This window comes from Lepus europaeus, chromosome 20 (assembly GCF_033115175.1).
Source record: "Lepus europaeus isolate LE1 chromosome 20, mLepTim1.pri, whole genome shotgun sequence".
In the NCBI taxonomy this organism is placed as follows: Eukaryota; Metazoa; Chordata; class Mammalia; order Lagomorpha; family Leporidae; genus Lepus; species Lepus europaeus.
The window spans coordinates 40,670,567-40,697,495 of NC_084846.1; the positions used below are offsets into that span (position 1 = coordinate 40,670,567).

Consider the following 26,929-nt stretch of genomic DNA (forward strand, 5'->3'; position numbering starts at 1 on the left):
AAATAAGGAGTTAAAGGTTTGCTTACCTTAAGCTGTCCAATTTCTTTAAATTTATAAACTTCATATTCCCAAAGTGTTGCATTTTTTCCAAGAATCTTCTGGCATTTGCTGGTAATAAAAACATCCCAGAGAGGAAGAAAGTATAAATAAAACAATAAACAGAGATGAAATAAGTGGACATTTTCCTCTGTGGTTTAGATAAATCTTTCTTCCCAGAGTTTAGACAGATTTCTATCTCAAGTGCCAATGGACATAAGGGAATTACTGTTACTCACTTGGTTGCATAACAAATTGACAAGTACTGTAAATACTTGCAAGTAAAGACGAACATCTTTTAGAAGATGACTGGGGGCTTCCCCCTAGCCTGAGTTTCCTATTTACCCAGGTAAGCACTGCTGGTTTTGAGATTTTTCTTGCTCTGAAGAAACTAACAGACCCAAAAGTGCTGGATCCTTCCTGTGTGGTTTTAAACAAGGACTTAAAATCAGCCTTCAGAAAATTACAATGCTCTCACAGTGCAGAATCTGGATGTGTTACTTTATACACCAAAGGCACGCATTTTCTTCAATGATCTTAAGATAGTGAAAGCAGACCTGCGGTGATCTTCCAGGGCTGCCACATGCTCATGCAGGTGGGTACCAGCCAGAGCCCTCACTCACCCACAGGCCCACTACAGAACACTTATGCTTTCACTTGGGACCCTGGGGTCTGACCACTTCCATTTGGTCTGACCCTCTTGTTTGGAAACAATTCTGCTTGAACTGTGAGCAGAGGCACAGAATCATGGACTACCTCCCAAGGATGCTTATAAAGCAAACAGCCCTCAAAATGAGAGGATCCAGGTAGGGCCTCCCTCGGGAGCAAAGGGCAGGTTTGACTACTGGCTAGCACAAGAAAAGAGATGTCTGCTTCTCAGGCAGCCCTCCAGAGCAGACACCCTAAACTCGGGATTTCTCTCCTGTAACACAACCCACAGCACAGGCAGAGTCATCTACGTTACTGTGTTGTGTTACGGGAATTAGGGAAAATACCAATATTACAGTTAACACAACTGGTATAATAGTACTTTGGCCACTACTACTGGTGTACTTGCACTCTGGTTAAGATTACTGTTGAGAGAATCCTTTAGCTCCAATCCAGGCAACTCCTGTCTTCTGCTGGCACCCATGAAACGGGCAGGTTAACTTGTTAGTTTATAAGTAAGGTAAATCTCACATACTTCATGGTTCTTCTCACTTCTCATTAACTAGTGAGAAAAATAATTTTCCTTTGCTGAAAATATGATAGTAATTGGAGGGATAATACATGTTAATCCATTCTGTGGTTGAAACCATTAATATTCAAAAATTACCCTTGCTAGAAATACATGAAAAAAAATGTTTGCTAATTAGAATTGTCGACATTGGCCAATTCCATGTATCTTTTATTTTTTCCCCCAAAGATTTAGTTATTTATTTGAAAGGCAGAGTTAGAGAGAGAGAGAGAGAGACAGTGACAGAGAGAGAGAGAGAGAGAGAGAGAGGCAGGCATAGAGAGAGATCTTCCATTCATTGGTTCATTCCCCAAATGGTTGCCGATCTGATGCCAGAAGCTAGAAGCTTTCTCTGGGTCTCCCATGTTGGGTGCTAGGCCCAAGGACTTGGGCCATCCTCTGCTGCTTTCCCAGGTGCCTTAGCAGGGAGCTGGATCAGAAGTGAAGCAGTCAGGACTTGAACCTGTGCCCATATGGGATGCTGGCACTGTACGTTGTGGCTTTACCTGCTATGCCACAGCGCTGGACCCAATTCCATGTATTTTGTTTTTTTAAAGATAAGTTTATTTATGTGCTATATATATATACATATATTTTTTTTTTTGACAGGCAGAGTGGACAGTGAGAGAGAGAGACAAAGAGAAAGGTCTTCCTTTTCTGTTGGTTTACCCTCCAATGGCCGCTGTGCTGCGCTGATCTGAAGCCAGGAGCCAGGTGCTTCCTCCTGGTCTCCCATATGGGTGCAGGGCCCAAGCACTTGGGCCATCCTCCACTGCATTCCCTGGCCACAGCAGAGAGCTGGCCTGGAAGAGGGGCAACCTGGACAGAATCCAGTGCCCCGACCGGGACTAGAACCCAGGGTGCTGGCGCTGCAGGCGGAGGATTAGCCTATTGAGCTGCGGCGCAGGCCGTAATTCCGTGTATCTTAACAAATAATTGGGAACATGTCACTACTACCGTGCTGCTGTGTCATATTCTCCTTTCTCCACCAGGTGATTTATATAGGCCAAGCCAATATCCTAGGGAAAAATGAAATGAAGGAATTTTTAAAATTCAGCTGGAACAACTGAAAGTAAGTCCCAATTTCTGAGCAGAACATGACATTAGGGTTCTGTGAGCACTGTTTATTGCCACCTGTTTACATGTCATGTAAATTTGCTTTATGTAATTATGGTTGCTTCTTTCTTATGCATATTATAAAATTCTTAAGTTTTCAAAAATAAATGTGACTATTTCAAAGGTTCCTAATCTACTCCCCTCTAAGAGATCTGCTACACAGGAAATCTCTGATACTAGAAACTTGACCCAATAATCCCATGTTGTCCTTGAATATAAAATTCTGGTTCTTAGGCTTTTATCAGGAAAGTGTGAACCACCTAACTCCATCCCAAGGCTAAAGCAGTGCTGTAAGAAATGATACAATAAAATGCTGTAATAAAATGATAGACTTGTAAAATTTCTTCTCAGAAGGCAGAAACAGCAGTAATTCATTTCTTCTTTGGATGTCTGGTATAAAATCATATCATGCTTAGAGAAAAAATTCTGTGCACAGTTAATAAACAGGGCACAACCATTTCAAGAGTGACAGGAAACTCCCATAGTTTTTATTAGCTTACGGATTCTTTAATGAGTACTAAGTGGAAGATGCTATTTTTTTTTTTTTTTGACAGGCAGAGTGGACAGTGAAAGAGAGAGAGAAAGGTCTTCCTTTTTCCGTTGGTTCACCCTCCAATGGCCGCTGCGGCCGGTGTGCTGCGGCTGGCGCACTGCGCTGATCCGAAGCCAGGAGCCAGGTGCTTCTCCTGGTCTCCCATGTGGGTGCAGGGCCCAAGCACTTGGGCCATCCTCCACGGCACTCCCGGGCCACAGCAGAGAGCTGGACTGGAAGAGGGGCAACCGGGACAGAATCTGGTGCCCCAACCGGGACTAGAACCCGGTGTGCCGGTGCCGCAAGGCGGAGGATTAGCCTACTGAGCCACAGCGCAAGCCAGATGCTATTTCAAATGTACACGAGCTCAAACAAAGAAAGGGTGCCTACTTTATTTCTCTGAAAGCAGCTCACAGCTCCCAGTGTTTTCTGAGGGTCTGTCCTGTGTCAGAGAAGACAGTGTCTCCCTGCAGAGCCAGTCCCTGCAGCCCTTCCCCTCACATCCACGCCTCCTCACCGCGGCGTGCTCAGCACCCCTCTCTCAGTATGTTCTTAATGCCAACGCTATTTGAGCTTTTTTCATTTGGCGTCAGCATGTTTAAATGTCTCTCTTACAGAAAATACCAAACCCCAACAGTCACCACCACCATGCCATGATGTCACAGCCTTGCTAACACTTCACAGCTAACCTGAAAATCTAGCTTCTACTCTACTTGATTGTCTCCTATTCACTTCTCACTCTCTGTAACGTGGAAAATAAGTAATGTACTAGTTACTTTAAGGTTAACCAAAGCAGTTAACAACTGACCAGCTGAGCTTGTCTTATCTTTTTGACCCAGTAACCTCAACTACTTAAGCATGGAACCCTCTTTAACCCCAAAGCTCCCATGACCCAGTCTTCTGGCCAATCCAAATCTGTTTTGTATGTATTATCCCCTGAATGATGGTTCCATTTACAGCTCGCTCTGTTCCCTGATGCCATACACCAGGGCTGTGTGGGCTGATCCAAAATCACACATCCCACAGACACTTGTTGCTGGTAATTCTCTCGTCTATTTTTGAATCCAGATAGGATGTCCTGTCGATGCGTAAAACTCAATGTGGTGAAAAGAGAATTCGGTTCCACCAGTCCTCCCACAAAGCCCAACTCTGTTAGTGAATGGCAGCACAGTCCAGGCAGAAGCCTGAGATCCACCCTGGCTTCCACTCACTCTCTCGTTCACAGTGTCTGACACCCCATGCCAAAGACTCGGAGTCACTGGATCTCCCATGAGCCTTCATTTTGCCATTTCACTCCCCATTTAGATAACCAACTAGCCTCCCTCTGGGCCACGGTCTCCATCAGAGAATCTTTCTAACAGGGAAATCTGAGGTAGGACTGAAGGCTCAAACTGCAATCTGCAGCTCCAAGATAGACCCCCGTTCTTCAGGGCCTACCTTTGGTCCCTCAGCTACGCCACGTAACCAAGCAGACCAAACCCCATCTCGTTTCTTTGCCCCTTCACCTGTACTAAGGGCTGGAATGCTTGTCCTTTCGTTTTTACAGAATCCTTGCTTATTCTCCACAATTTTGACTGAAAAATAAAGATGCTATGATATTCTTTGCTCCTACTATTCCCAAATCACCTTGCCTACAGCCAGTAGAATGAAGGCTTTTATGTGGAATTTTACAGAAGAGCTTCAGGTGAGGAAAGTGCAGGAGAAGGGATTTGTCCTGAAACCCACGCAGCCATAAAAGACTGACTTTCCCGTTTTCATCCTTAAAGCCAGGGCGCTGGGCTGGATGCTGTCTAAGGACCCTTCACACCCAAAGGACATGATTCTGCTCTCCCGGCGCGCGTTCACTGTCACTGTTAGCAAAGAAATAGGCTTTCAGACACTCGATTTTTCTGGAGCCCGAAATGTAATAAAATATATTTGATGTCCTAGATTAGTCTCCATAACACAATCAACTGAGTCTGTTATTATGGAGACATTGAAGCAATCTAGTTTTAAGAAACCATTCTTTTGATAAATTTTGTGGTAATGTGATTTTTACCTACGATTTAAAGAAACTTCCACAAATATAACTGGAAAGCTATGGATTTAAAGTGTATTTCACAAATATGGTTTCCAGATTATCTACAACGACCTCCTAGCAGGTGTTAAGTCTCTTGTTTACAAGCAGAAGCTGATTCATGACCTCACAGGCTAGAGAATTAGTTTGAAGTAAATTCTCCAAAGGACCTGTTCTTTTCAAATTATTTTCAGTCTTGTTATGACTTACGGAAACATAAACTTATATTTCAAATAATAAGATTGCGCACTTACCAGAATCTTATGTCTTTTAATGTTCTTTTGGCTAATTTCAGCTGCCATCAAGGCTTCCTTTGTTTACAGAAGCCCGATAAAAGCAGCAGAAAAGGAGAGAGGGAAAAAGAGAGAGACTGAGGTTATAAACACTACATTTATTATGTTTTAACATTCTGGACTACATAAATAAAGCCCCATTTTCCCTATGGCTTTTGCTTGAAGCACTGGAATTTTTCAATGCTATGGTTGAATGAGCCTCACTAAATTCAACCTCAAACACAAAGGCAGTCAACCAAAATGAAGACTTCTCTCATTTCCATTTGAATTCCACATTATGATATTGGAAACACATTTTAGACACAAATAAAAAAAAACACAACAAAGCTTCCAAGGCTCCAAACAAAAAAAAAAGGTGCCTATCATTCTAAATATGTATGAAATACACAGACAAAGAGACACTTCTCATGTGTGTTTCATATAAAAAAATAAACTATATGCTTGTGTTTATGTCCATCTACAATGAAGCTTTTGAAAATCTGATTTTACTTTGGAGGTTTTCCTAGTAATTCTCCAACATAAATGTTTGATTCATATAATTATGTCTTTAAGAAACTATTGCATCTAAAGCAATATGGTTGAAATGACTGAGTTAGGGAACTGGATAGTAATCTAAAGAGTTCATGAATTGAAAAAAATTGTTTTCCCAAGTCTTTCCAGGTAGTTACAAACTGAGAGCAGCAAATAGTGGACATTTCATTGTTGTTTTTAATTGATTAGTATATAGGCCTACTTATAGAGCTTCTCTAACTAAACCAACATCATAATGCCTTTGCAGCTACTGAACTAGAAAAAGGTTTTCTTTTTGAGAAAACACCATGCATTATTTACTCAAGTCCATTTAAACCAAGACCTAGTGAAGTTGAAGACATCATTCTATGCAAACCACCCTGAGTATTAGCAGTTCGATAGCTTTACTTTTACATAAGAACTAAGCATAGAGTGATGGATTTCACTAAACTATAACGGGGACCACTCTGAAATACTAGCTCCATTTAATTTCCTTGGGGAGGAAAAAGTCACAAAATATAAACTCCAAGAGGCTGGGTCTAATCTACTCCCTCCATCCTTCTGCATCCCCCCCCCCCCCCCATTTATTAGTAAAGCAAGTGAATCTTGCTACAGTCTGCTTGTCCCCCAATTTCTGCAGAGGGTATTGGAAACCTACTAGCCTTGCACAGATTTTTGGCTTGGGCAAATTAATTGAAAGATTTACTACAAAAATCTTTTATTCTTTCTATGTTTCAGTGCAGGTCAATACTTTGAAGAAAATAAAACCCAAACTACTTCATATTTCTTCTTTTCAAGGAGCCAGTCGATGTGGTCATCTTGGTCTCGTTCCTTGGCCACAACGACATCTCTCGGACTCACGATGTAAAAGAGTGATTCCCCTTCCGAGGATTCTACAGGTAAAAGCACAGGGAAGACTCAGGTAATTCAACAGCAGCAAACGTGGCCAGGGCTGCAGGAACCTGGCTACTCAATTTAAGACTGAATAGAAGCTTGTCTATTCCTGTAGCAAGTGTGTCAGCTCTGCTGAAAGGGAAGAGAAGTGAAGCCAGGATAGAGGATGACAGAATATATACCAGTGTTTGCAAAGAATGTGGTACTATTGAAAGGGAAGAGATGCAGGCTGGGGAAGAGGAAGGGAGGGAGAGGCAGAAGAGGAGAGAGGGGAAGAAAGGAGTGAGGAAAGGAAGGAGGAAGGAGGCAAAAAGGAAATATCAAAATTTTTTTTTAAAAGGTGAGTTTAAGATTCTGCATTTAATACATTAACATTCTGACTTCAGCTGAAAACAGGGTTCAAAATTCTCCATGTCTACTGCATGTTAGAATCCATCTACTGTATATAAACTTTCTTTACGGCCATTTATAGCACAGTTCTATTTTTACAGAACAATTACACCCTACAGTCGGCAATAAATGTTTCCTCCTCATCAAGGTCAAGGCCATCTAAAGCATAAATGACGGACGCCCAAGCCCTGGGGACATAATCTATCATTTCAGCATGCTGTGCACAATGCCGATCGCAAGGGTTTCCTGCAGAATTCAATTATAAGAACCTGTTCTGAGGGGTTTCCAAGTGTGCGGCAGAGTTGGCTCTGAGCGAAATGCCCAGACTGGATGCTTGCGCTCTGGAGTCACAGCTGCTTTAGCCACGTCCAGAATCCACGTTTGCAGCTGCTCAGGAATCACAGGAGAAAGTTCAAACGTGCGTGGACTAGTTCTTCATTTCCTTTGACCAAAATGACAACTGCAAACGTTCTCAAAAGCTGTCCATTGTTTTTAAAGCAGAAAAGGATTTCTAAAAAGTTTCACTCTTCTGTTCTCATTAACGTATTTTACAGGGGTATGATGCAGTGATTCCCCTTTGTTTCTCAGCAGTGATTGGTATATTCATTTATTCACACAACAAATGTTCACCAAATGCCCAATGTGGGCTCTGAGCACTTGGTCACAGAGAACTTTTCCACCGTCCCTGTGCAAACCTCCCAGGGACACAAAGCTGGGAGTGATACGACAACCAGAGTCACACTGTATGACATCAGGTTGAATGGCGCTGAAGCTGTTAGCACAGTAACTGAAAAAGTAAAGCATCAACTCCTCACTTCAGTCCTGGCCCGTGTCTAGTCTTCCCTTGTTGCTGTAACTCAGGCAGGTTCCGTGGTCCAGATACTCTGGGCCCAGATACCGTCATTTTCAACATAAGAGGCCCGCCAGATACTAAGATGTTTTCTACACCTGGATTGGAATTCCCTTTTGTATGAGTAAAGTAGAAGGGAGGTAAGCAAAAGTACAGAAACCAAGTGAGCCAGATCTTTACCAAGTCTCACCTAAATGATAATCTCTGCACTCATTCTCTTGAAAGCCTCGGACCGTCAGCGCATCCGAAGAGATCTCCTCGCACGTCTCGGGAAAGTGGCTGGATGATGTCCAGTCTAGGCCGGGCACAGTATTCTCTTTCCTGGAGACAAAGCAGAAGGGAGAGGCTTATTTAACTACATTTTTGTAAGTTACACAAATTCATACTCGCCGGAGTTTAAACATCTCGGGACACAGATGGCCCTGTAACAGCCCGCCACGGACACCCTCCAATCACTCTTACTTCCTGCCCTTTTGCATGAGATAAACAGGACAAGTATCACTGTGTCAACTCCCAGGGTACAGGTAGCACAAAGACAGTGGCCTTGTACTTAGCCAACTTTATTACCACTCTTCCACATGAATGGGAGAAAAGACAGTATCACAAACTGTGGCATTAGCCAAATCACTGCCAGTACCGTAAATTCCCTCATCAGGGTGAAAAGCCAAAGATTCAGGCTGCAGTCTAAATTGGAACTTCCTGGAATGCTGGGAGTGTTCTGACCTGCACTGCCTAACATGGCAGACAGTAGTCACAGGTGTCCCATGAACACATGAAACATGGCTGATGTAACGGAGAGGGGTGAATTTTACATTTTGTTTCATTCTACTTAAATGGCCACATTTAGCTAGTGACTATAGCTTTGGACAACATGGCTCTAGAGCAATATGGAAGGGGCAGTGGGGGGCTGGCATTCACTGAGAACCTGTGACCAGTCAGCTCGCCTAGTAGATGATCGCACACAGATTCCTCTGACAGATTTCCCAAGCTAACCCCACCAAGTATTATTGTTCCTAATTTAACAGATGAAGGAGCTGAGGATCAAAAAGTAAGCTAAGATTAAAGTTATGTAAGCAAAGGGAAAGATCAGGATATATGGCAAAACTGAAACTTAGGGTGAGTCTTGGATTTTAAATCAATTTTACTATAAAGTGCATGCTTCTTGGGTATTCTGCATACAGACATAAAATGCACACTTGAATCATTTTCTAAAACAGTATGATGCTGGTATGGAGAAGAAACAGATGAGTAAAACCAAATGCAAAAAATCTAGAATTACACTCAGATCTCGAGGTTTCCTAAATAAAACAGTACATCTAGATTTTCCTGACCAATTTCGTTAGGTTAACTGAGTAGCTTTGTATCTCATATTGGAAATATTCCAAAAGTAAAATAGCAATTATTATTATCAGAAGAATGAAAAACTTCTCAGTTTTTAGACAACAGAAACAAAATGGAGAGGGAAATTCAGTGATTTGACATTTTAACAAGTGACTGCTTTTAATTATAACAAACATACATAAAAATCAGAACAGTAATGTAGGAAAAAATTAAACAAAATAAAGTTGAAACTGCCTCACCATATCACATAAAAAGCTGCTTTATAAGAAAAGCATCAGTCATGCAATTCACCTTTTGTTCCCTGACCAAACAGCTCCACTTATCTGTTAACTTCCTAAGAGCAGGGACTTCCTTTTGTTGATCTTTGATCCCCAGTGCTTACTGCAATTTTTCACACTCCTGCGCTTTATTAACGAGTAAAAGAAAAGTAAACATGGGGAGAACAGCTTAATAAATTAGAGTATGTCAATCAGAAGGAATAGTACACAACTACTAAGCGTGATAATGATGGAGACTGCACATAAATATGGAAAAACAATGGAATAATATTCATAAAAATAGGGCAATACAGAATAGCATGTGGCTAGGACTACAAGATGTGACAACATACATGAATGGAAAAAGCATCACATGAAGACTATCGGGGGGATAATAACGCATGATATAAAAATGGATTTTATTTAATGGAGTTAAACCAGCTTTTGGATATCAGAAAACAAAAGGGGGCAGGATGCTACAAAGCTTCTGTCTCTATTCCTTTTATCTTAATAGTTTATTCTGTATTTATGGATTTAAGATGCACTTACTTGGTGTTCTATAAAATGAATATCTAGACTTGGCACACTTTTTTTTCTTTTCCTGATTTAAAAAAATTTTCAACTTAATATTTATTAACTTATTTTTTAATTTGCATTATAGTGAAATGCTTAATGTCACTTCCAAGACCTTCATTTTCTTCTCTGAAAAAATTCCATTTTCTAACTTGCTTTTGTGATTGGCCTTTGCTTTTTATTCCTTTTCAGTACTGTCTTTTATTAACAAAGGTTTTCTCTTTCTTCCTTTCTTTCTTTGGTCAATTGTTTATTAGGCTTTCCTTTTTCATTTTACTGCTTCTGTCTTTACTTCTTTTCAATCACATTCTCAAGTCTCCCCACATTCCTCATCAAAAAGCATTGTATTTACTCCCTCAGGAGCCACTGCTTTTCTTTATTTTCAAAAAATAAATAAAATAATAATAAACTGATGTCCTGCAATAGGCCTAGAAGCCAACCCTATTGATTTTAGTGGGTTTGAGTGTTCACTTAAGTCTACAGCGTTGCATTGCCTAGCAACATGGGCACCCAGAGCTTCAGGTTACTATAGTGATGGCTTCCTAATGCAAGTGTTCTCTCAGAGAAACACTCAGGAGCAAACTACCACTTCAAAAAAGGGCTCCCAGGTTTTTCTCCCCATTTTATTCCTTACCATTTGAAGAGCGGGGTGGGGTGGAGGAAGAGGAGACAAACAAGAGAACCCACTTACTTACTTACTGCAAATCCAAAAGAAAATCCTCTACAGTGAGCTCTCCTGGTTTATGTATTGAAACCTCCCCTAACGCCTTCCTAGCTGGACCCCTGGACTCTAACAATAGGGACAAGCTGGGAATGGGGCCTGCCCTGAGTTTTCAAGGGAGACCAGTACATGCCCCATGCACAGGCCAAAGACAGAGGCTTCATTCCAAAGTCACACACAGTGAAATTTAGATCATCTGTTACTTGCCATCAGCCACACATTTCCAGGTACTGTCATCTGCATTAATACCTGGGAGACAGCAACAATCCTTTTCGAAGCAGGAATCGAGCTGCTCAGAAGCACTAGGCCACTGGGAAGTAAACAAATATGTCTGGACCAGAGGAAATAATGAAGCGCCCTTTCTGTAATTCCCTCTGACCACAGGACCCCGCTGTACAGCCGATCAACTCCACTGCTGTCATTTCGCTAATGCACACTGTCAGCTCACATTCCTCGCCTTTCAGCAAGAGGAATCCTTCATTCCGTTTGGCGCAAGTACCAAGAGAGATGGAAAAAAGGGGAAAAATGATTCTTCTTGCGCAGCAGAAGGAACAAAGGCAGGCGAGGGAGTGCAAGCTTTTGAGAGGCAAATACGTTAGGTCTACAGGGCAATCTCTGCTGACCTGATTTTATAGGTCACAAAGTCGCGCTTGGCATAGAGCTGATGCTCTGACTTCATCTGGGTATAATGCTGACAATGAGCACCCCCTCCCCCACCACCCCCTTTGTACAGGGGAGAAAACAGTTACCGATTTTTCTGAAACCTCCTTTACGTAGGAAAGTACGACAAGCTGATCACAGAGAGGTGCCAGTCCGCTGATGTAGAACTCTGTTTCAAACTGAGACACTGCAGACAAAAGGGAAATAGGAGCCACCATTAACAGGAGCCAAAGGCAGCGACAATCAGAGGGACACGTTGAATTTGAATGCTAGATGGACTCACTTTAATCAAAGCTAACATAAAGGGGGAGTGGATGAACATATTTTCCCCACTCAGCACTAAAGGTGTTTCACAATCACCAGTACTGGAGGAGCAGGAAGGAACCCAGCCCTAAAAATTCCCATCCCAAACAAGACTGGACCCAGCAGTGACAGCAACACGAATGGTAACCCGGTGCTCAGGTAGCTTAACAATGACACGGGTAAACCACGTGAACCTACTCTGTTAATAACACGCATGGCTGCGTTCAGGTTTTTCTCGGTTGGAGCATTACTGTGGTACATATGTCAACAGAGATGCTATTTGCATGAGGGGTCTTCACAAGGTTCATGTCAAATGTGTCTTAGGAAAAAACTACCCTTGGATTTCAAAATTTCCTCTAAGTAAACTTACCTTCTAATTCCATTTTCCATGAACTTTCTGAAGTATCCTCATTGTTATGAAATGCTGGTTTTGTATTAAATATTCTATTTAAAGATCTTGAGTTAGAAAAAATTCATGTAAATACAGATATTATGATGAGATACCAGGATTTCTTAAGTAAAATAAATGTCAGAAAAAAATAATAAACTTTTCTTTATAAAAATAGCTGATTTAAAATTTAGAGGATGGGCAGGCTTTTGGCACAGTGGTTAAGATGCTGCTCATGATACCACTATCTCATATGGATTCAGTATCTGGCCCTGACTGCTGCCTCCAACTTCCTGATAATGCACACCCTGCAAGGCAGCAGGGGATGGCTCAAAAACTTGGGTCCCTATCACCCATATGGGAAACCAGACTGGGTCCCTGGCTCCTGGCTTCAGCTTGGCCAACCCCTGGCCAAGTGGCATTTGGGGAGTGAACCAGAAAATGGGATATCTGTCTCAATGCATTATTTTTAAAAATTTATAAGAAATATTGTATGAAGAATACAATACAGATACAATTGTACTAGACCCAAAAGATCTAGTAGAGAACTCTTGTGGGGAAGTACAAATATTACTATGTATGACTGTAATGATTACCTGCTGTGAAAGAGAAATGATTGCTACCTTCAGATTAACAGACTGAATTCTGAGTGGCCTGTTACCTGTTACACAGCAAAATCCACCTGATACAGCAGAGGTACAGGCTGACATTCTTCCAGGAATCACATGCTGTACTTCATGGATTCATCTGGAAGTAAACTTTTATTTGGACTTGCAACATTTTCTAAGAGTTTCTTGATTCAGATCTTCTCCACAGTTCTGGGTATTAGCTACAGATTTAGTTAGTTTCTATGATGAAATTACTTTTCTTTTCCCATGTAGGGGAACTCACTGTATCATGTTGGAAACAATATTGAACGTCAGGTCAAGAAATTTGGGTTATAACTTCCACTAAATTGATCTTGGACAAGTCACTTTAACTTCTATGGGTATAACTTTTCCCATCCACAAGATAAAGGAATGGGAGCAGAACTAAATCCATAATATAGATGAAATGAGGGGCTAATGAAATTTTTCTTCTTTCTCCACTCTCTTTCCTTTGCAGATCACTTAGTGTTTTTTGTTTTGCCAGTCTTCAATGCTTGTCCATAGACAACTGTTTACATAATTTTCACACCAAAATAAGACTGAAGATGACCAAAAAACTTGTGAAATAGCAGTATAAACTTCTAAAGGGTCATATTTTTTCACACTTTGGCCTTAGTTAGACTGCATAGGTGGTTATCTTGGGAAGAACCAGAGATGAGTTCAAGGACAGGTGCTCTTGTCAAAGTTTTGCCACTTAACACGTTTTTTCTTTTCCTCTGTGGGCCTGAATTGAATATTTTTATCTATGCACCAAAAAATCATTCTGGTAAAGCAGTAATGTCATAAATGTTCACCATGGAGACCCAGCTCCAACGCAGTCCAACTCTAACACAGCTGTACGTGCAGAGACAAGTACCCCCAGCAGAGCTGGGCTGAGGAAGGTTCTAGAGAAGCTCAAGGTGCTGGGGCAAGGGTTGGGGGACGCCCATGAATGGGAACACCTGGAAGTATGAGATGCTACTGAACACTATGAGGCCACACAGCATCTAGCGATGGAAGAAGTAGCATTTTCACCTTCTAAAAGACATATGGGCACATTAACGAGAGCTTTCAGCTACTCCTGAGGTTGTTAATTCTGATTGGTAGAAGTGAACTTGAGTTCTGTTCTACAACAGCATACTGCATTGTTGAAATGCTACACATACTAGTCCCTCACCAGCAACCTGGGTGAAGAATAGAGAATCAGAGATACCTCAGACACTGTCCTTGTGGGACCCAGAAGGAGGCTTTGCTGGGCTTGCCTTCCATAGACACCCATGAGAAAACACCACCTAATGGCAAAGCAGCAGTGGGTGCCAAGGGACTCTTCCCACTGGGGGAGCCAAGTGGGCCACCTGAACTCACTGACAGGCAGCAGCACACAGCTCTCCTGCAGGTGGTAACTGTGCCTGAAGGCTGCTGCAAGACATAGAACAGAGAAGCCAGAAGGAATCCTATCCAGATCTTTCCTCCTCAGTATCCTGATGCTTCGCTCCAAAGCAGCTTGACGAGGAACACAGCAAATTTCCTGTTTTCTAATTAAGGACATGACAGAATTTCTAATATGCTTAAACGAAAGATTAAAGAAGTACATATCTATTTCACCTCTCAGTTCCACATACTATAATGAATATTTATTAAACAATAAATCTTACAGGTCTTTAGTCACTGATAATTAGTAATAATTTAGAAAAAGACTATATGCAGTGGATAAATTATAAAGTGACCCCAAAAATTTATGAAGAAAAATTTTTGCAGTATACAAAAATAATACTGTCAAAATTTTCAGAGGCTCGGTTAATCAAATTACTAATGTGTATAAAATTGGAACGAAATCATTCTTTTATTTTTGTTAGAGTAATTTCTCAATAAAAATTTTCTTACAGAAAACAAAATTATAATAACACCCAGTATGATCCACACATAAAGAGTTCCAAATTAATAGCTTTATCACTCAGCAATTCATCTCCATTATGACCACTAGAAAGCATACCATGTGAGATAGAACTCACTTCTGTATCTGAGTTGCTGATTTAGGAAAATGTCTGTAGCTGTTCTTAAAATAAGACATTTGAGAATGAACACTGGCATCTTATTTTTCCATAACTCTACTAATGTAACAAAACATGACTGCTTTTAGATGTAATATGATTCAATGTATTCTTTATATTAATGCTGAATCCAGGAAGGGTTAGCCAGAACCAGTGTTGTCAGAATAAACAAGATGGTATAAAGAATACTACTATGATTTAGAGAAAGAAATGTTGAATGGCAACATTTTTCTTCCAAAGAGCATACATAAAATATGCAAAAGTTTATGGGCTTTGTGAAGTATCTCCAAGTAATTACTAGCTTTATACTTCAAACTCAGAGTGGACCAATAGACAGTTCACTTTGTTTTTCCAGAAATTACATACCAATGACAAATCATTTTGATAAAAATCTTTCTCTTTTGTCCTAAAGGTAACCCAGTTTGAATATAGGTGGCTTAGTGGTCAGGAAGCATAAAAACTCATCTTTAAGGCAATCATTTGGAAAAGATAAATCACAAAGAAAACAAACACAAATTCTATTATATTTACAGAATATAAGAAACAGAAAGCAAAAGCTGCTGGGTGGGGACTCCGTTTCCAGAGGGACCCACAAGACCACAGCTGTACTTCAGACCCAGGAATGTTCCAGAGCCTTGCAGCGCATGTGCTGTGTTCGCACACACAGTGTTCTGATGAAGACCAGCATAGGGGGCGCTACAACTGCCATGCAGCCTTCCGCATCCCGATGCGCGTGGCAGCACTCTGCACTCTGGCATTCCTAGACACACTACAGAAGCCAACTGGTGCTCGAGACCAGCAAAACGGCTGCACCTGCTCAGTCTTCATCCCTTCACAAAAACATCAAAGAGTTTCTGCACCAAAATAAACACAATTCCATTTTCCCCTGACCTTTTAAAGGGCTCTTATACCTTGAGTCTGAAAGCTCGGAGGGTTACCAGCAACTCAGTTCAGTAAAGAGCGTCTGGGCACCCAATTATGCACGAGGTTCTCTTCCAGAAGCATCAGGATGCCGAAGATCTTGGCCCTGATGTATGGAAGAGTTTAAGCCTGTGTATTTACAGAAATATGAAAAACACCTCATGCGATCTGCAAAAATGGGAATAGGTATAAAGTAATAAAGGGTGCAAGGCAGGAAAAGGTAATTCCTGGAGAGGTGTGGACAAGGGTGGAATTGGTGTCAATACTCACAACTATCAGCCTGTTAGCGGCACTGACAACATGAGACAAAACCACTTCTGTATTTCACTTAAAAGAAACTGTAATGTGTATTAGATTGCAAATGCTAAAAATCAAGGTTTTATTTAAATAAAAAGATCATCCCCAAATAACTTGCAAATAAGATTATCTCACTTAATACTGTATGTTCAGACTTGTATGAGATGACACTTAAGTCAATATCCTTATTACTTATAACTCAGTCATATTTAGGCTTGTAGATATACTTTATTGAGAAACAAAGTTGTGAAATGTATTAATCACTTCAGAATATTTTAGTAAACTCTTGTTTATATCTTCCCCAGATTCTTTTTCAATTACTTTTATTAAACACAATAGTTTAAATAAAAAACCACTTTTTTTATTAATAAACGTCATGATATACAGAACAATGCTGTGTTGAGAGGCAGTGTGTTGAGTATTTTACATAAAATATTTCCTTTCACCATGACAACCTCGTCCTTACATTAGAGGGCCAGAGAGAGAAGTTAAGTGACGTCACTAATGTCACTTAAGGAGAATTTAGCAGACATAGGACTCTGAAGCCTTTTTCCCAGACACAAGTCACTCTAGAAAATGGTGTACGGCGGGGTGCCGAAGTGCTCTGATGAAAAGTGTGCAAGTGCTGGCCAGAGCAGAGTTTAAGAACTTGACCTCTCTGCGGATCGCATTGCATGTGGCCAGGGTGCCCCAGCCCTCTCTGCACTTGAATTTGCAAAAGCACAGCAGAACACAGAACTTGTACTTCCGCTTTTTACTTATTTTAACCCTTCTGATTTCACTACGGGTCCCCAAATGCCCATCAGGTAAACGCGAGCCCCATCACCTCACTCCCCACCATGTTCAGTGAATCTCTCCATAGGTTATAACGGTTCAATAAGCTTAACCGTTATCATTACTACTTTTTACTTACAAGAACAAATTGATAGCTTCTTGACAAGATTAACTTCTGTGTTGTTTCTGAGATTTTGACTTCTAAGAAGAGTTGCAAACGTTTTGGCTTCTAAGAAATGTATGGTCATAGATATTTTTCTTTTTTTTTTGACAGGCAGAGTGGACAGTGAGAGAGAGACAGAGAGAAAGGTCTTCCTTTGCCATTGGTTCACCCTCCAATGGCTGCCGCAGCTGGTGTGCTGCAGCCGGCGCACCGTGCCGATCCGAAGCCAGAAGCCAGGTGCTTCTCCTGGTCTCCCATGGGGTGCAGGGCCCAAGCACCTGGGCCATCCTCCACTGCACTCCCTGGCCACAGCAGAGAGCTGGCCTGGAAGAGGGGCAACCGGGACAGAATCCGGTGCCCCGACCGGGACTAGAACCCAGTGTGCCGGCGCCGCAGGCGGAGGATTAGCCTATTGAGCTGCGGCGCCAGCCCCATAGATATTTCTTTAAAACCAATGCCATTTTTACCTCGTTTCCGAAAGAACAGAGGATCACACTGTTCAGGATTAAAGCAAGTTGTAATCCAGACCTCCCAATATTTCCCCTTTCCTTTACCCTACTCAAGGACTCTTATACAAACCGCTTTGCCTCCTGCTGTGGAAATGGTTTATATTTTTTAAAGGTTTGCTCTCAAGAAGGGAAAAAAAATGGTCCACCACCACGGACTCTAGTAGTAAAATGTCAATAATGCAGTGCTGTTAGGAACCATGCACAGTCTTTGTCATGCAAATTATATTATAAATAACTGCACTTTAATAATGTGAGGCCAGGGCTCTAGGCTATTGCAGCCACTATCTACACTTGGGGCAGTTGTTAGCAGTCTTAGCGTTGAGACAGAAGTGTGCATGGTGATGATACCCACCATGATTTAGTGAGCACCTACTGTGTGCCAAGTGCTTTGTTAGGCATGTTATCCACGTCCTGTCTAATTCTCACAACCGCCCTAAAAGGGAGGTATTAGCGCCCTCTCTTGACAGGTGAGAAAAGTCTGGGTGAGGAACATTAAGCAACCTTATCAAGATCTTACATGGGCAAATGATTTATTTCAGCTTCCCCTTATTATAAAGATGCATCAAATTTATATTCCTCATCCACCACAGAAATAGGCAAATGAGCTTGTTACCTGGCATACAAAATGCAAAACTGCCTTTTTCTCAGAACAGTTTTTCTAAAGTTAGTTACAAAACTAAGTAATAAAATTCAGTCTGCCATCCGTGGCTCATTTCTCCTGAATGGTCATTTCTGAGTTACTGATTAATTCAACACAGGATTACCTAGTGCCTACGGGCCATGCACTGCACCAGATGGTTAGGATCCACACAGCAACAGAAACCACACTGGGCGTGTGCTCTCAGGTATGTGATGGCCTGGTGGGAGAGGAAAGCAGCAAGGACACACACGGCCACTGCAACTGAGCCCAATGCTGGAGAGGGGAATTACAGAGTTATCCATGCCCACACAGGAGGCCTTGACCTGGTTAGGAAGCTGTGGGCTCTCCCAGGAGAGCCACACTGAGTGAAGGATGAGTAGAGAGGATGCAGTCAAGGAAGCTGAAGCGGGGAGAACATTCTACACAGGACAAGGAGGAACGAGGCTGGCTGGCAGGAGGCCTGTGTGCTAAGAGCACAAGAACCCAAGGACGGACGAGCTGCCGCTGGAGAGGCAGTGAGAGCTGTGATCCACGCCGGCGAGTTTCCCCTGTATCCTGAAACCAGGAAGGACCTGAAGGAAGACGGCCTGAGCGGCTCTGTATTTTGACTGCACTAAGACTGGCTTAGACGCGGTCACAGTGGAAGGAGATAAAGCGCTAAGGAGGCTGCTGCAGCTATCCAAATAAAAGAGCCACAGCAGTTGGGGACAGACTTGTGAGGAGGAGAATGAGTATTTAGGAAGTGTGCATGGACAGGACCAGGTGTCAGTGTGCTAGTCGCACGTGTGCATTAACTTAAAATTCTCACAGCCAACCTGTGGAACACGTGCTCCTTCCCGCACTTTACAGGTGAGCATGTGGGAGCTTGCAGAAAACTGTCCGAAGTCCAGGTCATAAGTAACAAAACCAGAACCAGACCCATGGTTATTTGACATTAGAGACACCTACAAAATCACTGTGTGGAAATTAGACTATATAAAGGGTCTCCAGAGCCAAGCTTCAAAACTCAAAGGTTTCTTGAACAATATATTTCATTAAGGTTTCAAGGAAGGAGCCTTGACAAATGTGGCCTTAGATTTCCCCTTAATCAAATGGGAGCTCTTTTGAAGTTTGACACTCATGGAAGGCAAGCAGTGGAGCCATACCTATTTCAACATAGCGGCTTGGCAAATCCCTCATTTCACTGGCATGTCGTTCCTTCACTGAGCATATCTGGAAAATAAATTCACAGGTTACTTTATTCACCCGATAGAATATTCTTCATACTGTTTTATTCAATGTGCTATTTTTGTTAAATTAACCATGTAGCACTGAAGATGGAGTGCACACGAATTGAGCCTATGACTTAAATGATAGAAACTAATTTGACTGACATACAGCAGCCACTGCTTATATCCTCCACCATTGTTCTTCAGTAGTCTTAGTCAAAGGAAAAAAAGAAAAAAGAGGAGGGAACTATGATATCCTTTGAACATATTTCTAATGATCCATTCTCTAGAACTCTACTACAAATGTTACAATCAATATCATATATGATGATGGTCCCATGAGACTCTACTGCCTAGTGACATTGTGGCCAGGTTAGTTTGTGCATATATATTTTATGATGTTTACATGATGATAAAAATCACCTAACTCTGCACTTCTCCGAACATATTCCTGTTGTTAAATGACACATGGCTGTATTTCCATCACTATCCTTATAAAGCTATGGTGGGAGCCATAGCCAACAGCGCCCCATGGTTAGTGTGACTAGTGTTCCCATTAGGCCTTGGGTTTCTGATTACATATTAATAAATATGTTGGTAAATATACTTTGCAAAAGTAGCACATACTTTCTCATCTCAGTCTAATATGATCAGTATGTAACATGATTTACATCATAGCCTGGCCCTTAGCCTGATTTTGTTATTGCCTAAAAGAATAATTTTCACATTTTTAAAGGGTTCTAACAACCAAAGAAAGAAGGAAAGGAATGACAGGGGGCAGGAAGAAAAAAGGAAAGAAAGGAAAACAACAAGAAACAGTAGAGATAGTGTGTGGCCTGCAACGCCAAGAACATGTACCAGAGCTGTTTTTAGGAAAAGTTCGTCAATCCTTATTTTAAATAATGTACACAGTTTGGGTTGAAACATATCTATGAGGGGACTTCAAAAAGCTCATGGCAAATGGAATTAAGTTTATTTTGGTGCAAAACATTTTGAAGTCCATGCATACAAGTGTCTTCACAGTTTATGGAAAATACTTATTACAAAAACTAACCATAGATTTCAAAAAAATATTTGCATCAAAATAAACTTGTCTTTTAGGCTGATTTTTCCAAAAATTTTTTGAAATGCCATTGTGTGACCACACTCATCTGTCGAGTATATCTCAATCTATCTGTATCTGTCTAGCCCTCTCACACACACACCAGGCAACAAGCGTGTATGTTGATCTTGTTTCCGTGGGGGAGGGAGGTGATATTCTGGCAGTAGTTTCTGTTTTCTTTGTTGTGTTTTCTGAAGTAAATATATTCTCCTCTGTAATAAGAAATGAAAAACGAACATAGATTCAGCTATCCAGATAAGACCAAACCTAAAGTCAGGCTCTAACCCTACATGTTTCTTAGTGGTCAGGTTGTTTTCCTTTCTCTTCAGACGGTGTTCCTGTAGAGCTGCTCTCCTCAACACAGCTACACACGGAGATTGTAGGAATACTCCAAGGGGAAAATCAACGCTACTTCTTGCTCCAGCACGAAGAGAGCATCATTAACAATCATCACTTCTATAGAAGTTCCTTTTACTAACCTAACAATTTACTACAAATCATTTATTATTTAAATATTCTGCCATAACACAATTCTTAGTTGTCTTTATACTATTTTAAGAATGCATTATAACTCATTTAATCAATCCCCCTATCATTAGTTATTTGTTTGTTTCTATCTCTAGTGTAAACAATAGTGCAACTGACATATTTGTATAGAAAAAGGCTAAGATTTTTGTTTCCTTAGGATAAATTTCTAGAAGTGCAATTGACAAATCAATGAGTATGTTCACTCTTAGAAGGCTTTTTGTTTGTTTAATACACGTGACCACATTGCTGTCCTGCAACACCTCAGCAGGCCTGAGACTGCACAAAATGACTCTGGTTCCTTACACAGGACTTGAACCCACGGCTGTGGGAGCAGAAGCTTCTACTTAGACGTGCCCAGTTATCTTTTTCCTTGATTCTTTTTTGTCATTTCTCTCCTGTCCATCTCATACAATTTTCTGTCCATTCTCCCAATCTTCCTCAATTTCCTTCTCCTTTTGAACTTACAAGGTATCTCCTCTCCTCCCCTCTCCACACTTACCAGGAAAACCACAAAATCATCAAACAGTCCATAGTGCCAAATGGACAACTGTTTTAACTTGATGATAAAAATGAAGAGGAATATTTCAAATGTTTTGAACTATAATAAAAATGCAAATATAAGAGCAAAATTAAGTAGCCCTTTTTGAGCAACTACTTGGCAACAGTCCCAAGGATTTTGTGAATCACAGTTATTAAGATTACAGTGCAGTCAGAAAGACACACAAATAAGGCACTTTACTAAAGTGTGATGGGGAGGCAAGGGTACCACGAGCAGGGCAGGGAGGCTCCTTGGAAGAAGCTGCATGTAAGTTGAAGCAGGAGAGACGGATCAGGTGCACAAGACAGCATGATGATCAGACAAAGTGGACAGCACAAGCGAAGCAGAGTTGAGGAGGTCAGGTCACACAGAACCCTGCACGTCATTGTTAGAAATCAGTCTTCAATGGGCAGTGAAAATCCTCTGAGGGCTTGGAATAGGGCACTTTCATCATCTGATTTGCAGGCTAGAAAGACCATTCTAGGCTTCCACAGCCTGGGAGGTACACATCAAGAGCCTCTGTTGATCACTGAGATCATACATAAGAGTGTTAATGGTTAAATTAACAACACGAGTCACTGTGCACTTACTCCCTATGCAGGACCTCTGTCCTCACTGAGTTGTACTAGGAGAATTAACTGTAAAACTTGTTCTCAGTTTTTTATATTTTTTGTGTGTTTTGTGTGTGCAAACTGTTGAAATCTTTACTTAGTACAGAATTGGTCTTCTGTGTATAAAGTTAATTGAAAATGAATCTTAATGGAGAATGGGATTGGGAATGGGAGAGGGGAGAGGAGGTGGAGTGGGGGTGGGAGGGTGGGTGTGGTGGGAAGAATCACTATATTCCTAAAGTTGTACTTATGAAATCTGTACTCTAAATAAAACATTTCTTTGGGGAAAAGAAAAAAAGAAAGGCTATTCTAGCTGCTCTGTTTAGGGCAAAATTAAGGGGCAGTGTGGAGTGGGGAGGCCTGGCAGGAAGACTGACAGCAGAAACTTGAGAGATGTTGACAGAAACTGAGAACTGACTGGGTTTCCTCCAGGCCTCAGACATCCTGGAGGGGGACATTATCAAGTCTAACCTAGAGATGAGAACATGGAGGTTCCAAGACTTCCCCGAGACCACATGGCCATGGTTAGGACTCACACCAAGGCCACATCGCCATCTCTCTGCACTACCAGCAAAGTAGTCATTAATTTGCCCGTATATGTATCTGGAATGCTAGAACACATGGTAGGTTCTTGGTGAATGTTTGCTGGGCAAATGGCCGAATTAATTAAATGGCTAGCTCCACTGGCACACTTTATCATCCTGGTTCTTGTTGTTCCTTCCCAGTGTGACTGCCTTCTGAGAGAAGCCGACATCCTTACGTTCTCTTTGCTCCATGGAACTAAGATTCTGAACTAAGAGGTGCTCAGCATACTCATAAAGCAGAAGAGAACGAAGCGCCAATAAAATGAACCGTGCGACATGAACATCTTCTCGGAACTGGATCCTAATTTGGGTATGGTGAAAGCACATTCATTTCTCTGGCTGCTGTAACAGATTACCATGAACCTAGAAGGTTCAAACACCAGAAACTTATCCTCCCACAGTTCTGCAGGCCAGGAGTCTAAGGTCAGTTTCACTGGGCTGAAACCAGGCTCTGCAGGGCTGCACTTCCTCCACAGGCCTAGCAGAGTCTGTTCTTCACTTTTCCATCTGCTGGTGGCTGCCATGTGTCCAGCTGCACCACTTCCATCTCTGCCCCCATGGGGGAGTGGCTTCTCTTGTGCAGGAACACTGACCTTGACCCCCCTCCCAGAAGTACACATGAGCCTGTATTTAGAGCCCACCCAGATAAGGTAGCATACCTCCCCATCTCACAACCCTTAAATTAATCACATCTTCTGTCCTGTGCAGTAATATTCACTTTTCTTCCCATACATAGGCTCCAGGAAACAAGACCTGCTGTCTTTGTGGCCATTATCCATCCCACTAGAGACAGCACACTGGTAGCAATCAGCAAACCTCTACACGTCCCTACAGGCTCATTTTCCTTGTCTTCTATCCTAAGAAAGTGAGAGTTGAAAAAAAAGAAAAGAAAAGCAGGGAAAAGTCACCTGGTCCATTTCAAAATTTTTTTAAATATCCAGAGTGTAAGATTATTGGCCGAGTAACTAGACATATGGGCTAGGGAGATGAGGGGACCACTTGTTTTACCTTAGACTACTCTTAGCAGCACTTTTCTTCCAGTTACTCTAAATATGAATCTGGCTGTCTTCATCTAATACATGAAAAAGATTACCCATGTTCAATTCAAAGGAAAGGAAAGAGAACAGAAAGGCATTATGGTAAGGGCCTGGAGCACAATGCAAGTTTTTAATAACAATCATAGCATTAGTAATTGGTATGCTTTCCTCTTCTCCAAGGAAGAGTTCACTCTAAATGGCCATGTGTTTTCCCGACTGTTCTAGAATTCTAGGACACAATGCTGACAGCGAATGTGTACTGAGTAATTGCTGTGTGTTGGCATTTATGCTCAGCTCTTTATAAGAACCACAGTTTTGCAGGTGAAGACGGTGCAGCTTGGCGAGGGCACAAGAAGTAACTGAAGATGTTGGAGCTCATCCCAGGTCTGTCTGATTCCAAAGCTTTGAGTTTTGCTGGGATACCTCCTCATACCATTTTTACCAAAGCTAATTTTGTTTCAATTCAGCTATTGCTTTTTAAAGGGAAGCAACCCAACTTCTGGCTCTGAATGATCTAACCTAACGGAAGCACTGGGAGGCAGAAATGAACGTGAAGGAGCTCAGGGGCCCTTCCGTAGATCAGCTGAGTTTCACCCAGGTCCATAAAGGTCAGGTATCACATGCCAGGAAATACTCCCCAATGTTATTACTGATAATAAGTCTGGGTCGCTACCCTGTGAAATTTACCCTGCAAGCGCGATGATTTAGTTTTAACCTTCTTTCCTCACCATCAGTAACCCTAATAAAGAAGCCAAAGGCCAAAGCCTAGGGAAACGGAAAGAAGAATAAAGAGAAGAAGACCTAATCAGCCAGTGAAACTAACCACAAATTCTATAAATAGCCAAGGCTGCCAGGGTTGTGGGAAATTAAAAAAAGTCAAGAAAAGAAAAAAAAAGGCAGCACCAAGCTGGACATGGAGAAGTTCCAGAGCGACTTGCAGAGCATGGAGAGGCACCTCCTCCCACTCAATGTGCGCGACAGCATTCGAGCATGAAGTGGTTACCCCACACAACATCACTCAAGTGCAAAACACTTGGGTTCTAGAGGCCATGCAAGAGCTCACAGTCGTCTGGACCACTCCCAGGGGACCTTTAACCACAGGGACTCAGGATAAGACCAAGCGACAGCACCTTGACGGAAGTGCCCCAGCCGATAATCAGGGTCACGCTGTCCTTCCAGCACAGGCTGCAGGGGTACATGTCTGGCCGGAGACTTATGTCATCCCGGGGCACGTTGGTGATTCTTTGCTTTGAGCTGATGTCAAAAATCTTCACACCCTGGAAGATAAAACAGCATAAAGGGAACTTTACTCGGAGCCCCAGCCGCACAACACTGATAATCCCCACCGTAAACTTTCGTTTACTGAGCACAAAGCCATGTGAAGGCAAGATGGCCCTGCTCCACGCAAACCTTATTGGAATGAAAAATACAGGAAAACCTGCCCCCTTCTATCTGGACAAAGAGATGTTAATACCGGCTGCACAGGTGACTCCAATCCAACCCAAGTGTGAAACGTGTACGTATCAACAGCCGCATTTCCAGAGTGACAGACGAATAACATTTCTAATTGCATTGTTCCACCGCAAAAAAAATGAGGGTTGTTTTCCAAGAAGGCTTTGAATCTGAAAAGGCACCTATACAAAGAAAACTGCACCTGACATTTTAAAGTTCTCAAATCGAAACAGCAAGCAAGCTGCAAACTAAAAAGGAACCTAGAGGCCACAGGTTTGTTTTCTTTCACTGTGACCTAGGAGAAGTAAGAAAAGTTATGAATAGCAATGTAGATTCTGGGGAGATTTCTACCATTTGAAGCTGGACTGAACTGATTTATTAAACTATACTTTGAAATAACAAAAGATAGGCCACATGCCAGAAAGGTCACTTTCAAAATTGTCTACTAGCTCCAGTTCATACCAAGTAAACTTTAAGTATTGCACTTAAAATTACTATTCACTTTCCTAAAGGCAGATCTAGGGACCAGTGCTGTGGCATAGAATGTAAGCCTCTGCCTGCAGTGCCAGCATCCCATTTGGGCATTGGTTCAGGTTCCGGCTGTTCCACTTGTGATCCAGCTCTTTGCTAATGTGCCTGGGAGAGCAGTGGAGGATGGCCAAGTCCTTAGGCCCCTGTACCCACGTTGGGAGACTTGGAGGAAGCTCCTGGCTCTTGGCATTGGCATGGCCCACCCCCAGCCATCGTGACCATTTAGGGAGTGAACTAGCAAATGGAAGATCTATCTGTCTCTATCTTTCTCTCCATTTCTACCCCATTTCTGCCTTTTAAATAAATAAATATATTTTTAAAAGGCAGGTTTATGTTTTTGCTTGTAATTATAAAGGACATAAAAGGGAAACAGCAATAATACTTGTTTCATATCAACTGTTACTTGCCCTTGGCAAATAGGCAAATAGTATTTTCAAGACCACATGTCTAATGCAGCCCCTTATCTATTATGCTGGCTTTTCATTTTCTTGGCTACTCTCCACACTGCAGGTTCAGACTCTACCCAGAATATGCTGGGAATTATGCTATTATAAAAGCCAAGAGCAATCTGATTACTTCAACCTTGGAGGTATATCAATTGCCATGTCATCTTTTATAAATGACTCCACAGTGAGTGTTGTCTCTACCCTGTGTTACAGTCCTATCATTCCAGCCCACTGGTACCACTGAACAAGAGGGAGCAGCTGGCACTGTGGTGCACTGGGTTAAGCCAACGCACTGGAGACACCTGAATGGAGTTTCAGGCTCCTGGTTTCGGCCTGGCCCAACTCCGACTGTTACAGCCATGTGCAGAGTAAACCAGTGGACACAAGATATCTCTCGCTGTCTCTCTGTAACTCTGACTTTCAAATAGATAAAATAAATGATGAGAGACAGCGAGGGACTTAGAAGGAAATGTGGTTTTACCATGTTATTGGCCCAAGCAATGAGATGGCCTCTCCACTTCACGTTCCTTATGTTCCCTTCCCCTTCGTGCAGAACGGAAGACTTCCATCTGTTCATCCATGACCGTTCAAATAGCAGCAGCTAGGGACAACGAGCATAAACACAGATTTTAGAAACTGACAGCCATACAAGTGCACTCGAATCCTTACTATTTTGGCCTGCCTATGGGGCTAAGTAACAAACAAGTCATTCCTGACGTTCTCTAATGTAGACTTATAGTAGTAGATGGTTCACATTTTGGGAAAAATTCCCAGC

The 26,929-nt window shown here is 41.9% G+C and overlaps 1 protein-coding gene across 1 annotated transcript in view; it reads right to left on the reverse strand.

Moving 5' to 3' along the window:
- Positions 1 to 26,929, reverse strand: part of VPS41 (VPS41 subunit of HOPS complex) — a 191,128-nt gene that overhangs the window by 39,359 nt on the left and 124,840 nt on the right. Inside the window, 10 exon segments of the mRNA XM_062178061.1 lie at positions 27 to 108; positions 2,210 to 2,271; positions 5,211 to 5,267; positions 6,537 to 6,652; positions 8,084 to 8,162; positions 8,164 to 8,214; positions 11,535 to 11,632; positions 19,263 to 19,329; positions 24,856 to 25,002; positions 26,636 to 26,755. Coding sequence (XP_062034045.1) covers positions 27 to 108; positions 2,210 to 2,271; positions 5,211 to 5,267; positions 6,537 to 6,652; positions 8,084 to 8,162; positions 8,164 to 8,214; positions 11,535 to 11,632; positions 19,263 to 19,329; positions 24,856 to 25,002; positions 26,636 to 26,755 — 879 coding nt within the window.